The sequence below is a fragment of the Callionymus lyra genome, chromosome 12 (assembly GCF_982586985.1).
Source record: "Callionymus lyra chromosome 12, fCalLyr1.hap1.1, whole genome shotgun sequence".
In the NCBI taxonomy this organism is placed as follows: domain Eukaryota; kingdom Metazoa; phylum Chordata; class Actinopteri; order Syngnathiformes; family Callionymidae; genus Callionymus; species Callionymus lyra.
In genome coordinates this window covers 20,605,367-20,618,079 of record NC_141829.1, presented here as the reverse complement: position 1 = coordinate 20,618,079, position 12,713 = coordinate 20,605,367, and the positions used below count along the sequence as shown (strand labels likewise).

The 12,713-nt window shown below is 38.5% G+C and overlaps 2 protein-coding genes across 4 annotated transcripts; both read right to left on the bottom strand.

Annotated features, from left to right (window-relative positions):
• Window positions 1-1,460: 1,460 nt before the first annotated feature.
• Window positions 1,461-5,350, bottom strand: LOC148068608 (katanin p60 ATPase-containing subunit A-like 1). Its single transcript, XM_087804374.1, has 11 exons — window positions 5,246-5,350; window positions 4,975-5,148; window positions 4,755-4,903; window positions 3,754-3,907; window positions 2,799-2,911; window positions 2,621-2,726; window positions 2,351-2,509; window positions 2,159-2,285; window positions 1,965-2,099; window positions 1,772-1,898; window positions 1,461-1,718 (listed from the first exon to the last, which is right to left on the bottom strand). Exons 1-11 carry the CDS (start codon window positions 5,246-5,248, stop codon window positions 1,520-1,522), a joined length of 1,446 nt encoding a protein of 481 aa, XP_087660500.1. The 5' UTR covers window positions 5,249-5,350; the 3' UTR covers window positions 1,461-1,519.
• A 1,225-nt stretch (window positions 5,351-6,575) lies between these two features.
• On the bottom strand, window positions 6,576-12,609 carry katnal1 (katanin p60 subunit A-like 1). Of its 3 annotated transcripts, none has more exons than XM_087804373.1 (11): window positions 12,527-12,609; window positions 11,345-11,518; window positions 10,820-10,980; window positions 10,598-10,748; window positions 9,391-9,521; window positions 9,221-9,326; window positions 8,950-9,108; window positions 8,759-8,885; window positions 8,560-8,694; window positions 8,283-8,409; window positions 6,576-7,712 (listed from the first exon to the last, which is right to left on the bottom strand). In XM_087804373.1, the coding sequence occupies exons 2-11, from the start codon at window positions 11,504-11,506 to the stop codon at window positions 7,514-7,516; spliced, it is 1,458 nt and encodes a 485-aa protein (XP_087660499.1). In that variant the 5' UTR covers window positions 11,507-11,518; window positions 12,527-12,609; the 3' UTR covers window positions 6,576-7,513. The 3 variants fall into 3 exon arrangements, with proteins under 3 accessions (XP_087660499.1, XP_087660497.1, XP_087660498.1); XM_087804371.1 differs by having other exon boundaries at window positions 12,561-12,598; XM_087804372.1 differs by having other exon boundaries at window positions 9,391-9,518; window positions 12,561-12,597.
• Between the last annotated feature and the right edge of the window lie 104 nt (window positions 12,610-12,713).

The following is a 12,713-nucleotide window of genomic DNA, read 5'->3' as shown; positions in this document are numbered from 1 at the left end:
ATGGACCACCAAGCGGGCGGAGTGATCGCGCGGAATGATGGAGAAAGTGACGCTTGAGATTAAAACACGATACGCGAATAAACTTTTAAATCGAATCTTACTTTTTTTAATTAATTCATATACGTTTAAAAGCAAAAGTAACAAGTAATAATAAATAATAATTAATAAAAAAAACTTAGCTTGTTTAGAAGCACCTGCTAACGGCATTAGCTACATTTAGCTAGTCATTCAGTGGTCAGTTTAACTAACAATTAATTTCAACGCATAATTATAGACTCCAAAAACAAAAGAATTAATAAAAATATCAATGATATTTCTATATTTTTTTCATCGGGTACAATCATTTATAGTAACAACCTTTTCACAGCCATTTTCTGTCCAAAAAACTATACATTTGTCATTTTATTGGGAATTTACAGAAATTATAATTGTAATCTAATCATACAAAAAAAGTATTTTGCCAGGTGGTGAAATTCACCTGGCAAGGTAGACAATTACGTTTAAAATTTCTTACCTTTCCAGTTTAAAATTAATATATTAGATATGTGTGTATTTTTTGCCTCCTGGATATTGGCAGAGGTCAGTCAGTGCATTTCACCTAAGATTTCTGGTTTAACCGCGTTGACGTTTTTTTTGTCAATGCTCTGATTGACCACTATACATTAATACCGATGAAGTAGGACAAATGTCCTAGTTTATCAAGGATGTCTACATTTTTCGGATTGACGAAGCACAAGACAAAAATCTTTTCTCATCTCTTTCTCTTTATCATTTTTCCAGTTTTCACTCGACAAATCTCCCTCATAAAACATCAGAGGCGGGTGAAATGTTAATTGGAATCCATTTTATTATATAACCATTTTTCTGTAAGTCTGCCATGTATCTTTTAAATTGATCGACTCGTATACTGAATTTCTTTGGACCCACCGATTGCCTGCTCGACCAGCCATGTTTACTGATGATTTTAATCAACTTAAAATACACCGTATATATGCTTTATCTCTCCATCACTGTTTATTTAAACAACTTATGGCATATTTGTTCAATCTGGGCTATGCATTTGTTTTTTCTTTGTATATTTTGATAGCCACATTTTCCAAATTAATGTAAATTATTATTATTAACTTTTTTTGTTTATTTTTAGCAATCTTTTCAACGATACCAACTTTTTAAAATCGGGTAATTATTATGTTATAGCATTTTGGAAGTCGGATTTAACAAAAAGGTCACACCTAAATCATTGAACCCTATTGATTTCTCAGGAGGTTGACCAGAAAGTAGTGCATAGACGATTATACTTATAATACTAGAATCGTCTTCACAAGAACTGTCTGATAATACTGGTTTAATAGTAATCTAATAATCTTTGAAATATTACACACATACTTATATCCATTTTAATTCAATCGTGTGTTACAAGTTGTTAAATGATAGTTGTCTGATAGACCAGGCCACAAACATACATTCAGAATGTCTTTTAATTAACAGTTTTCACTCAAATATCACAGTTGTTTCACTTCTAAACCGACCCAAACTCCTCCATCCAGGCTTCATATTTGTTCAGGTCCGCCACGGACACGGACTTGGATATCTTCTTGAGCGTGAGGGTGAAGTCCTCCATCGTCACCGGCATCTCCAGCTCATTTTTGGACAGACTTCGGATTTCCTCCGGGCTGAGGCCTTGGATCCGACGGCGCATGGCCATCATGGCGGCGTCCCTGCGGAGCCAAGTCAAACCCGGAGCATTGAAGTGAAGTTTGTCCGTCTTTACCTGCAGACGTTGGTGATGTCCGCCCCGGAGAAGCCTTCGATCTTGTCGGCGATGAGATCCAGGTCAACATCGGGAGCGACCTCCACTTCCTTGAGGTTAATCTTCAGAAGCTCTCGACGGCCCACGGCTGAACACGTTGATAAAAACTCATTCACTCGTAGGTTTAAATAACATTAAAATAAATTCTGGTCACCTGTAGGTAGAGGGATGTAGATCCTTTTCTCCAGGCGCCGTCGTAGAGCTTCATCAATGTCCCAGGGGAAGTTGGTGGCAGCGAGAACCATCACCATCTTAGAGGGATCTTCGTTCTCCGGATCTCGTCCCACACCTTTTCGAAAAAATCGAAAATTTCAGAAGAATCTCAAAAGAGTGAATCTACTCACTCACCATCCATCTGGATGAGGATTTCAGATTTGACTCTTCGACTGGCCTCGTGCTCATCTGAAGTCCCTCTCCTGCTACATATGGAGTCGATCTCATCTATGAAGATGGTCGTCGGAGCGTAAAACCGAGCCTGACCAAACCAAAAATGTATTTTTTAAAAATGTATTAACAGTCTTAGAATCACCATCTTCTCACCATTTCAAAGAGAAGACGGACCAGTTTCTCGGACTCGCCCCTGTACTTGGAGTTGAGGGTGGAGGAGGACACGTTGAAGAAAGTAGTCCCGCATTCAGTGGCCACAGCTTTGGCCAGCATGGTCTTCCCTGTGCCCGGAGGTCCCACCATCAGCACACCCTGTGGCCACAGGACAAAGCAGGAGCCTTTGTTTCAGTCTGCTGCCCTCGTGTGTCCAACCCTGATACTACATTGACTGAAACATCGATGTCTTCACTTCTAGCATCTGACCTTCCAGGGTCGTCGAATACCCTTGAAATACTCCGGCATCCACATGGGCAACACGACCGCTTCTCTCAGGAGCTTCTTGGCCTCCTCCAGCTCAGCGATGTCCTCCCTGCATTTCAGAACGCGTGGGGGGGTCAGTACAAGGATCTCGGGACAGTCTCGGACTTCGGCTCATATGTACCAGTGAACGTTCAGGTTACGAGACACGATGTCTTTCTCCAGCGTTTCCGCCAGATCGCCGTCAAAGCCCACGCCATCAAACTTTCTCTGGGAAACTCCATTCGCCTTCTTTTTCTGAATAAATAAGATAGAATTGTTCGTGTAACATAACTGACTAGGGGCAGAATAGGATGTGTAATTAAAAATATTAATCTGGGGCTAATTCACGCAATGGGATCTCGCTATCCATGTATAGATTGTTTTATTCACAGATTTATTGTGGACATTTATTTCAATTATTTTAAACTCAATTCAATTTGATTTAAAGTGTCAAAACTTAACAAAGTTATCTAAAGAAGCTTAACAGTTTAAGCAAGACTATATCAAGAGAAAAAGAAAATTCCATCCCAGAAAAACAACAATTAGGGAATCAAAACTTCCTGTCAGAAGGTAGAAACCTCGAACAGAACCAGACTCGGGCGATTGATTAAAGGGAGAGGGAGGATAACGTGAGAGAAGAGAGGAGCTGGAAAACACATTAACAAATGTAAAAGGTTGAACATATCCACATGGCCTGTTTGCTTTGTGGAGCATTTTTTCAAATTTGAGCCAACTTTAAAATAATCGACCATTTATTGGACCAAAAAAACATATTAGGCCAAATTTGGCAGGAAGGCCTAGAGGTTGATTTGTATAATAGGGTGACCATACGTTCTCTTTTAACCGTACATTCCCCCTTTTTGGGGCTGTTCGATGTAATTTTGCAAGTATTTTTTAGCATCTCCAAGAAGACTGATGAGGTGTCTTTCGGGGGAAGTCAGAGTATGCATTCAACAGAGTTAGAAGCGCATAAAAAACACTCGACTGGAGCCGAAAACCCCTCAAAATAAAGTTAACAACTCCACTCCATGCATTGTTGTCCTATTTTGGGGGATTCCTAAAATGGTCACCCTATGTTACAACATCGCAGATCTCACCTCTTTGGTTCTTACACGGGCCTCTCTGTGTCCTTGCCGGTCGGATTTGGGGTAGGTCTGGACCGGGTTCGGTTGATGGATGAAAGCAGATGAATCCGACTTCTGCTGTGATACTTTCATCGGGCTATTGAGACGCCTTGATGTGGCGCAGTTCCTATGAACGCACCAAACATGTTTTAAAGCTTTAGTCAGCACAATAATATCACCTGTGATCATAGAATAAATAACAAGAACGTGGTCATTTCACTTCAGAGCTAAAAACAAGAGATCATGTGATCAAATCCCATTGGACTTTTGAATGTCCCCCCAATATGTTGGTTAGCTCCACATGCTAATCTACCAGCAAAACAACCTCTTGTTGTTTTTAATTAAAATTAAAAATTAAAGACAACTCCAAGGCCGGGGGCACATTTCAGCCCGCCAAGTTATTTTATGTGGCCCAGTTTTTGGCTGAAAAACCAAAGTAAATTAATATTCATGTTATATTGTGGACTGAAGCGATGCCATTGTTTGAGACGAGATAAGAAACATTGATTCAATAGAAAAATAGAGAATAACTGATGCTCAAATAATTCAATTTGTTTTCTGAAGGAGAACATAAACAGAGACAATCCATATAGATATAAAATCTGATGAGTAAAAATACAGTATCAAGATCAAATTTCCTGTAAGGCAAATATAATTTTGTGTAGGACTCAACTTAGACTAATAAAAGAGTTTGTTTCCTTGTGTGATTGAGTTTGACACCCCTGTTAAACGCCCTGTCACTTTCTGTTAAAAATGAGAAACGCTTTCTTCCTCGCCTACTGTTACCTGCCACCCAATTTGGCTTATTGCTTTCAACAATATCTCTATATATAATATTTCATTGCATCTTCAATATCATTCATAGCAACTAATGCTAATTCATTTAATAATAATTAATAGTTTTAGACATTGTATTTAATATTTCTATATATATATATATAAACGTCCTTGCAACCCTTTAGAAGACACCTTACCTGAACTTAGCTGGATTGGGAGGTGGCCAAACATCATCAGGCTTCTCGTCCGCCTCGGAGTTGTCTCCTGGCCTGAACTTCTTAAGGTTATCCAGAGTCCGCATTATGCCTTTGACCTGCTCGTGTTCTTTCTTCAGCTGCTGCGTCATCTTAACCACAGAAGGGTCGACTGGTCACTGACAAGGTTTGGACGAGAGAAAACTTCAGCGTCGTTGCTCACCAGCTGCCATTCGACTTTGAGCGCCGGGTCAGAGATGGTCTGGCAGTGCTCGTCGATCTGTTGAATGACGCTCTGGTAGTACAGGACTGAGGTGTCATAGTTGCCGAAGAGCGCGTGTTCGCGGCCCGATACCGTGTCGTTGCAGATTTGGTCCAGAATCGGCAAATTTTCGTTCTAAAATCAACCAACATCAAGGATCAACATAAAGACGCATCAAATATTAAGGGGTCTTGTATTCTTAAATCCAATAATACTTTGACTTTTTACTCACCATTTTCTTTGCTTGACAATTCTGTTCAGATGCCAAGAACTTCTTGGCAAGAAGGTTTCGCTGACTTTCTTTTAAGATGACATATTTCTGTGATGACAGAATGACACATCAGAGAAGGATAAAGACGATCAAATAAACATGAAAGCTCATCAAAACAACTGATCAAAGACATAAGAGGATGGCAGCTTTTTGTAAAATCAACACAGCGACATAAAGACAAAAGTGTTGCGTTTTGAGGAAACCAGAGTCAACTCAAAGGTAAGTGAACACTTATTTATCAGTCATTAGTTGGCTGGAGGTTATATTTTAACATGAAATCCAGGGTCAAGTGACTCATAGGGATTATAATACCATTATCCCTTTGATACATTATACACTATCATAAATGTGTGGGCTCATCATAGCACAAAAGGAATCAAGTATTCCAAACAACAACACATTTTAGAAGAAACAATATATTTTTTAATATTATGCCAGGACAATTATTTAAAAATACGTTTTTTTTTTTAATCAATTTTATCAATTCTGAATACGACATAAAGATATATGATATAATGGGGAAATGTTATTTCTAGTTTATTTTGTGGATCAAGTGTTTAAATATAAATATTTTAATCATTAACCCTTGTGTTATCTTGGGGTCGGTGGCCCAAAAAAAAAAGTGTTTGGGGTATAACACAAGGGATACCAAAAACACATTTGTTTTCGAGCCACCGGGTGACCTTTGACCCTGAGCTAACACAGGTGTTAAGTGATTTTTGACAAGTTTAAAATTAAACAATAACATAAATAAGTGTGTAATAAATCTGAAAAAAACTATATATTATAAGTAGAATATGAAATGGATTTTTTGAAGAACATTGTTTTCCTTGGACCCCACGAGGGCCCTTTAAATACATGCTAAGGGCCACATCTGGCCCCTAAGCCTACACATTGATCAGGCCTGGTCTGAATCACTGACAGATGTATAAATGCTGTGCCATTCTTTGTCTGTATGTTCATGATGACGATGGAATAGTGTCCCCACCAGGGTATTCCCCATCTCTCGCCCTATGTAGCTGGGACAGGCTCCAGGCCTCCACAAACACGTTTTGGAACAAAAATGTTTCTTCTCAGCCTATAGGATGAAAAAAAAGCAGCAGGCTAGTGGGAAACGAGATGGATCGATAGGTTTTCTTCCAGTTATCTCTGTAATTGATCAGAATAATATATTTCCATGGACGACAGAATCTCTCATTTGCCTTTTGCCCGCCGCATTAACTCCTCACATGGCTAATTAAACGGACATAAAAATTAAGGAGCACATAAAACCAAAGGAAGGACCATTAGGTTGAAATGTCCATTTACAGTTTAATGAAGAACATCATGGAATGTGTGAACATGACATCGATAAATATGGAACAACAGTCGAAATAAATAAATACACATTTCATGTTTGAAACGAGTTAGGTCAGTGATGAATGCAGAATATATTGAAGTAACACGTTAGTACGATGATCAAGGTTAAAATATGAGTTAAGAAAAGGTGAAATAAAACAGATTTTATTATTTCATTAGAAAAATAGCTTTAAAATAATAAGAAAACCTGCTTGTGTAGGGTTATACATTGATGCTACCGGCTAATTTAGCTAGCTAGCTAGCTGTGATACCATTGCCTCTGCTGAGGAGGTTATGTTTGTCAAAAATGAAAGGAAACAGATGAATAAAAGTAATAAAATGTGATAACTATCTGGGTACAGTAATCTTTTGAAGGATCTGTAGAGAATAGGTTGCAGTACCAAGCTGAGTCCAAGTTCATTTTCGTTTGAAAATATAACTTTATAAATATATATAGTAATGTATCCAGAATTGTTAATCAGTGGTTGTGAGTTGAAATACAGTGTCCTGGTTATCTTTTAATTTGTTAAAAACAAATGACATTTGAAATGTGCAAATATGTGGAAATATTACCAAAACAATCTAAAATGTCTAGTGAGAACCACAGTTGACAGTGTTGATTAAGTTCCAGTGGTTGACAATAACAAACAATAACACGGTTGTATCATAGCTCGCTCTGACATGGACATACATTCAGGTTTGTAACCATCAGCTCACAGCTGGACATGCCATAAAATATGCAGATGGATTATTGTGAAATATAAATCAGTAGCTCTTCACATGGACTTGAAGCCGAGACTCTTGACAGAAGTTAATATCCTAGAGTGTTTCTACAGCACCTATTGTATTAGCCCAAGTCATGTTCACATTCTTTTTGCTCGCTCTCAGAGTCTATACTGAGCCAAACTCCACCATCCAGGACTCGTATTTCTCCAAGTCGGAAGCGGAGACGGATTTTGAGATCTTCTTCAGTGTCAGCGTGAAGTCCTCCATGGTCACGGGCATTTGAAGTTCGTCTTTGGACAGAGCTCGGATCTCCTCGGGGCTCAGGCCCTGGATGCGTCGACGCATCGCCATCATAGCAGCGTCCCTAAAGAACAAAAACAGAAATTAACTGATTGAAAATTATCATCGACCTCTGACTGTAGTTTAAAGGGGAAAGCAACTGAGAGCAGAAGATCAAAATGAAAATTCTAATTGATATAATTTTGATAAGATTAATACCATATTTAATACATATTTAATAACAATGAATTACATTTGAGCAATTGTAAGACCCATAATCCACCTGATCTTACTCTCTTCTCTCTTGCGCCCTCTTTAGGGTTTTGGAATATTTGGTTCTCAAATGTATTTCTTTTATATTCTTGGTCATTTTCGTGTCAGTAATATCAATCCCCCCATATCAAAACCTTAATACATTCCTTACTTACCCAGAGCTCATGCGTTAATACGTACTTGAAGTACTGTACCTTAAATTATTACTTAACTTAATTTTGTCAAGAAAAGATTTAGTTCTAATGGACAAAACCAGGGAGAAAATGTCCCACATTCTCTCAAGAGTTATCTTAAACTTACACAAGAATTGTATCCCTTCATTTATTGAGGACATTCTATAAAATAACTTTAAAACGTTCCCTTCCTTTTACAGACACCGCACCTGCAGACGTTGGTGATATCAGCTCCGGAGTAGCCCTCGATCTTCTCCGCGATCAGGTTAAGATCCACATCGTCCGCCACCTCCACCTCCCTCAGGTTAATCTTCAGGAGCTCTTGCCGACCCACAGCTGAACACAAAGACAGCAACAATAAAAAGAAGTTAGTACATGGATGTTGTTTATTTTATGAAAAACGTAGCTTGCCCACAACTAATATGGCTGACCTACCCCCCTTTTAAAATCTTATTCTCTCGAAAACAAAGTTGTAAAAGAGCACACCTGTAGGTAGAGGGATGTAGATCCTTTTCTCCAGGCGCCGTCGTAGAGCCTCATCAATGTCCCAGGGGAAGTTGGTGGCAGCGAGAACCATCACCATCTTAGAGGGATCTTCATTCTCCTGAGCTCCTCCAACACCTTAAAGAAAGAACAATTCAATTAAAAAACTTTTTTTTTAAATTTGCTTTTGCCTCAAACTCACCATCCATCTGAACCAGAAGCTCAGATTTGACTCTTCGACTGGCCTCGTGCTCATCTGAAGTCCCTCTCCTGCTGCATATGGAGTCGATCTCATCTATGAAGATGGTCGTCGGAGCGTAAAACCGCGCCTGACCAAACCAAAAATGTATTTTAATTAATTTATTAACAGTTTGAGATTCACCATCTTCTCACCATTTCAAAAAGAAGACGGACAAGTTTCTCGGACTCGCCCCTGTACTTGGAGCTGAGGGTGGAGGAGGACACATTGAAGAAAGTAGTCCCGCATTCAGTGGCCACAGCTTTGGCCAGCATGGTCTTCCCTGTGCCTGGAGGCCCCACCATCAGCACACCCTGTGAAAATTAGCCTTTGTTATATAACAAGGTCTGATTTTGTGACCCTTTTCCTTTCTCTGAATCCAGAAATATGGGGTTAGAGAAGTGGAATGTATTCAAGAATGTCTACCTTCCAGGGCCGACGGATGCCCTTGAAATACTCTGGCATCCACATTGGCAGCACCACAGCTTCTCTCAGCAGCTTCTTGGCCTCCTCCAAGTCGGCGATGTCCTCCCTGCAGTCGCATCAGTCATTACTTTAAACAGTAGAAATATAAGCTGAGGTTCTTCTGGACATACCAGTGTACGTTCGGGTTACGGGACACGATGTCTTTCTCCAGTGAGTCGACCAGGTCGCTGTCGTATCCGGTTCCATCGAACTTCTTCTGCTCCACGTCTCCTGGTGCGTCTCCAGCTGCCTTCTTTCCCTGCTCAAGAAAAAAATGGAGAGTATGTAGAGTCAGTAAAAGCCATGAAATCTACATGCAATGTGGAAGATATTATTTTTTTGTCAATTAGATGGGGCCAAAGGTAGTGATGTAGTGGGCTGTATTTAGCCCCCGGGCCATGACTTACTAGTATGTAAAGGTTGTCCCCAACCATTATTTATAGTAAACTTGTTTAACTAATAAATCTATGAAAGACTTAATCCATTTTTTAAGTATAATTATGAACCAAAGACGCACAACCTATGACCATGTATGGAGGTTTATCAGTGCAACATTTCAAATGTTTATTTTATTTCATTTTTTTATTGAAACATAGCTGGTTTAAACTTTTAGCCAATTATGAAGCGTGTAGACGATCATAGTAGCTCGATATTAATTTGAAAATGCTAAGAATGATAAAAAATATATAATTTAGACCTTTTTATTATTGGAACAAGAATATGAAAGTCTTTTCTTCTATAATTCAGTAAAAAACAGTAAAAAAAACAAACGCTCCTTTCAATATAAAAAATATTTAATTAAATGATTTAAAAAAAACAAAAAAAAAACAAATTAAATTGTTAAAAAGGAGAAGAATTAAATAATAAATTCAGATAGCACTCACATACTTTTGTAATTCTGTGTATAATACAGCGTCGTTTCAGACTGAAGAATTTGAATCCAATAATCCTTCCAGCTGATTAAAGCTTTAAGAACAAAATCGAAAGTTTGATTTATTTAGTAGTAAATTAAACTGCTTAAGTGCTATTTTCTTCATTATATTAAGCTTATTTCACATTTTTAACAGTTTGGAATCAGGAAAAAAAAAAGCAACAGAAGTGTTGAGCAGCAGTGGACCTACTTTAGTTTCATATTTCATTGTTACTGCTGTGACAATCATGGCATTCAATTCAACCCAAGAGATTTTTTAATTTTTGCAATCTTTGACAGTTTAATTCAGCTTTATACTTTTTCTCATTTCTCTTGCCCTGCATGGCACTTTTTATTACACCTGGTATTCATATAATAGCTTGCATCATGTTTACATTGCTTATAAGATTCTGTATTTAAGTATTCACCTTTTCATCTTTGGCCTTCGCCCGTGGATCCTTTGGTCTGTCAGATTTGGGTCCTTGAGCTCGGCCTCGGTGCTGCATTCCTGGCGATTCCCTCTTTTGCTGCTGCTGCTGCTTTACAGCAGTTATGGGTCGTTTACCAGCCACTGGATTCCTGCTCGCACACCATGTGTATTAAACACCTTCACTGACATAAGAACATGGTGAAAGTAAAACCAGACACACCTGTGTTCAGCGGGAGTCGGGGGCGGCCATACAGCCGGGTCATCCGACCGCTCATCCGTCGGGCAAGTAGGGATGTCATCCGGCTTTTCTAACTTAAAGCTGTCTAACGTTCGAATGATCCCCTTGACCTGCTCGTACTCCTCGGTCAGTTGCTGGATCACCTGATGACGACAACATATCTTGTTTGAACCACAACAAAAGGGGTCATAACAGAAGTCATGACTGCATTTCTTTGCATTAAGTGTGTCAAGATGACAGTCATGTGTTTAAGAGTCTGAAGAAAAACACTATTGTTTGTTGTCTTCTCTCATATATAATCATTTATATATAGACTGTATTTAAGTATATTGTTGTAGAACATCTAGTCCATCAACCAGCCTAGCACAGAGGTCAATATTTGAATTTAGTTAATCCCACAACCAAACTTTAGCTTAATTAAAACATAAGAAAGCTTCAAAATGAACAATTTAAGAATTGATTTCTATTGTGCTATGAATTCAACAAGATGAAGACAGCAGATCTTACTTGTTGCCATTTGACTTTGACGGCAGGGTCTCGGATTGTCTGACAGTGCTTCTGGATCTGATGAATAACACCCTGGTAGTACACGACCGATGAGTCGTAGTTTCCCAGTAGTGCATACTCGCGGCCCTTTTTGGCATTGTCACAGATCGTAGCCAGATTCATTTTGTGTGGATTCTAAAAAAAAGGGCCATTAAAAGACATAAATGCACATCCAATGATTCAAAAAAACATTTGGATAAGATTACAGAATAAACTTTTTAATTTGTGTTGTTATACTAATACATCAACATGCTAATATAATTGAAAATATACATGATATAATAATAATACACATAATACACGATATCTGTATACCTCAGTTCCACATTAGAATACTAAACACACCAACAAATGAAAATGTAATAACCTCCACACTCTATGTAATAAGCAATACATAAAACTCCAAACATATTTAAACAACTTTACATATAAATATTCACAATAACAATGACTAGATTTCTTATACCCCTATGAAGTGAAAATATATTTAGAATGAGAAATTGATCTTGTTCTTTTTAAAATGTTACTATAAATATATTGTCAAAAGAGGAACCAAGCCTGTATTAAAGACGTTTAAGAAACAGAATACATTTTATGACTTGTACTTTAGACAATATGAAAAAGAATAAACAATCATTAACCAGTATCTTGCTTTCGTTTATTAGTCTGTACAAGACCTTTTTGGACCTTAACAGGCACTGTAGTACTGTATCCCAGCAACAGAGGGGTGAAGTGTTCATGCAACATCCCCACAACGTGTCCCTTCTTTTAAGTCTAAATCTTCCTGCATTAGGTTATTGAATGAGGTCGCTTATGACCATGTATTATTTCAGCTTTTAGTGGACTTGCCTAGGATTGTTTTGTAATCCTAATCGCTTGGTCGCGGTCAGAAAATAGGGCAGCTCCATTCATTCCACTTGCTATTCACAAACAAATGCTTCTGAAGCCCCAGCGTCCTGCAAATAAACCATACTCATAAAGAGAGATTTTTAAACACATTTAATCCGAATAAATACGTATTTAATTCGTGTTTGTTTATAGCGCATTATGCTAGGCTACAGACGAAAACAATGCGATCCATGTGGCATTACAGAACCAAAATAACTCTAATTCGTAATAAAAAGCAAAATCGTCGATACGTACTTTAATATGTTGTTTCGGAAGAAGGCATTCAAACCTGCATGTAAAGCCCGAGGTTGTGAGTGTTGGTGTCGGCGGAAGAAAACTGTTACCATGGCCGCGGAGACGCAGCGCGAGGAATCCAGACGGGATGATTCATGTGATGCGTTCAGGAGCAGCCGGAGGGTCGTACATCTTCTCGACATCCCCT

Coding starts and splice junctions, on each gene's coding strand:
- LOC148068608 (XM_087804374.1), bottom strand. Junction 2,912..3,753: donor CCCGTGTAAGAACCAAAGAG/GTGAGATCTGCG, acceptor TTATTTATTCAG/AAAAAGAAGGCGAATGGAGT. Junction 1,719..1,771: donor GACATCACCAACGTCTGCAG/GTAAAGACGGAC, acceptor TTGGCTCCGCAG/GGACGCCGCCATGATGGCCA.
- katnal1 (XM_087804371.1), bottom strand. Junction 10,981..11,344: donor TCAAAGTCAAATGGCAACAA/GTAAGATCTGCT, acceptor TGTCGTCATCAG/GTGATCCAGCAACTGACCGA. Junction 8,886..8,949: donor TCCGTCTTCTTTTTGAAATG/GTGAGAAGATGG, acceptor TGGTTTGGTCAG/GCGCGGTTTTACGCTCCGAC.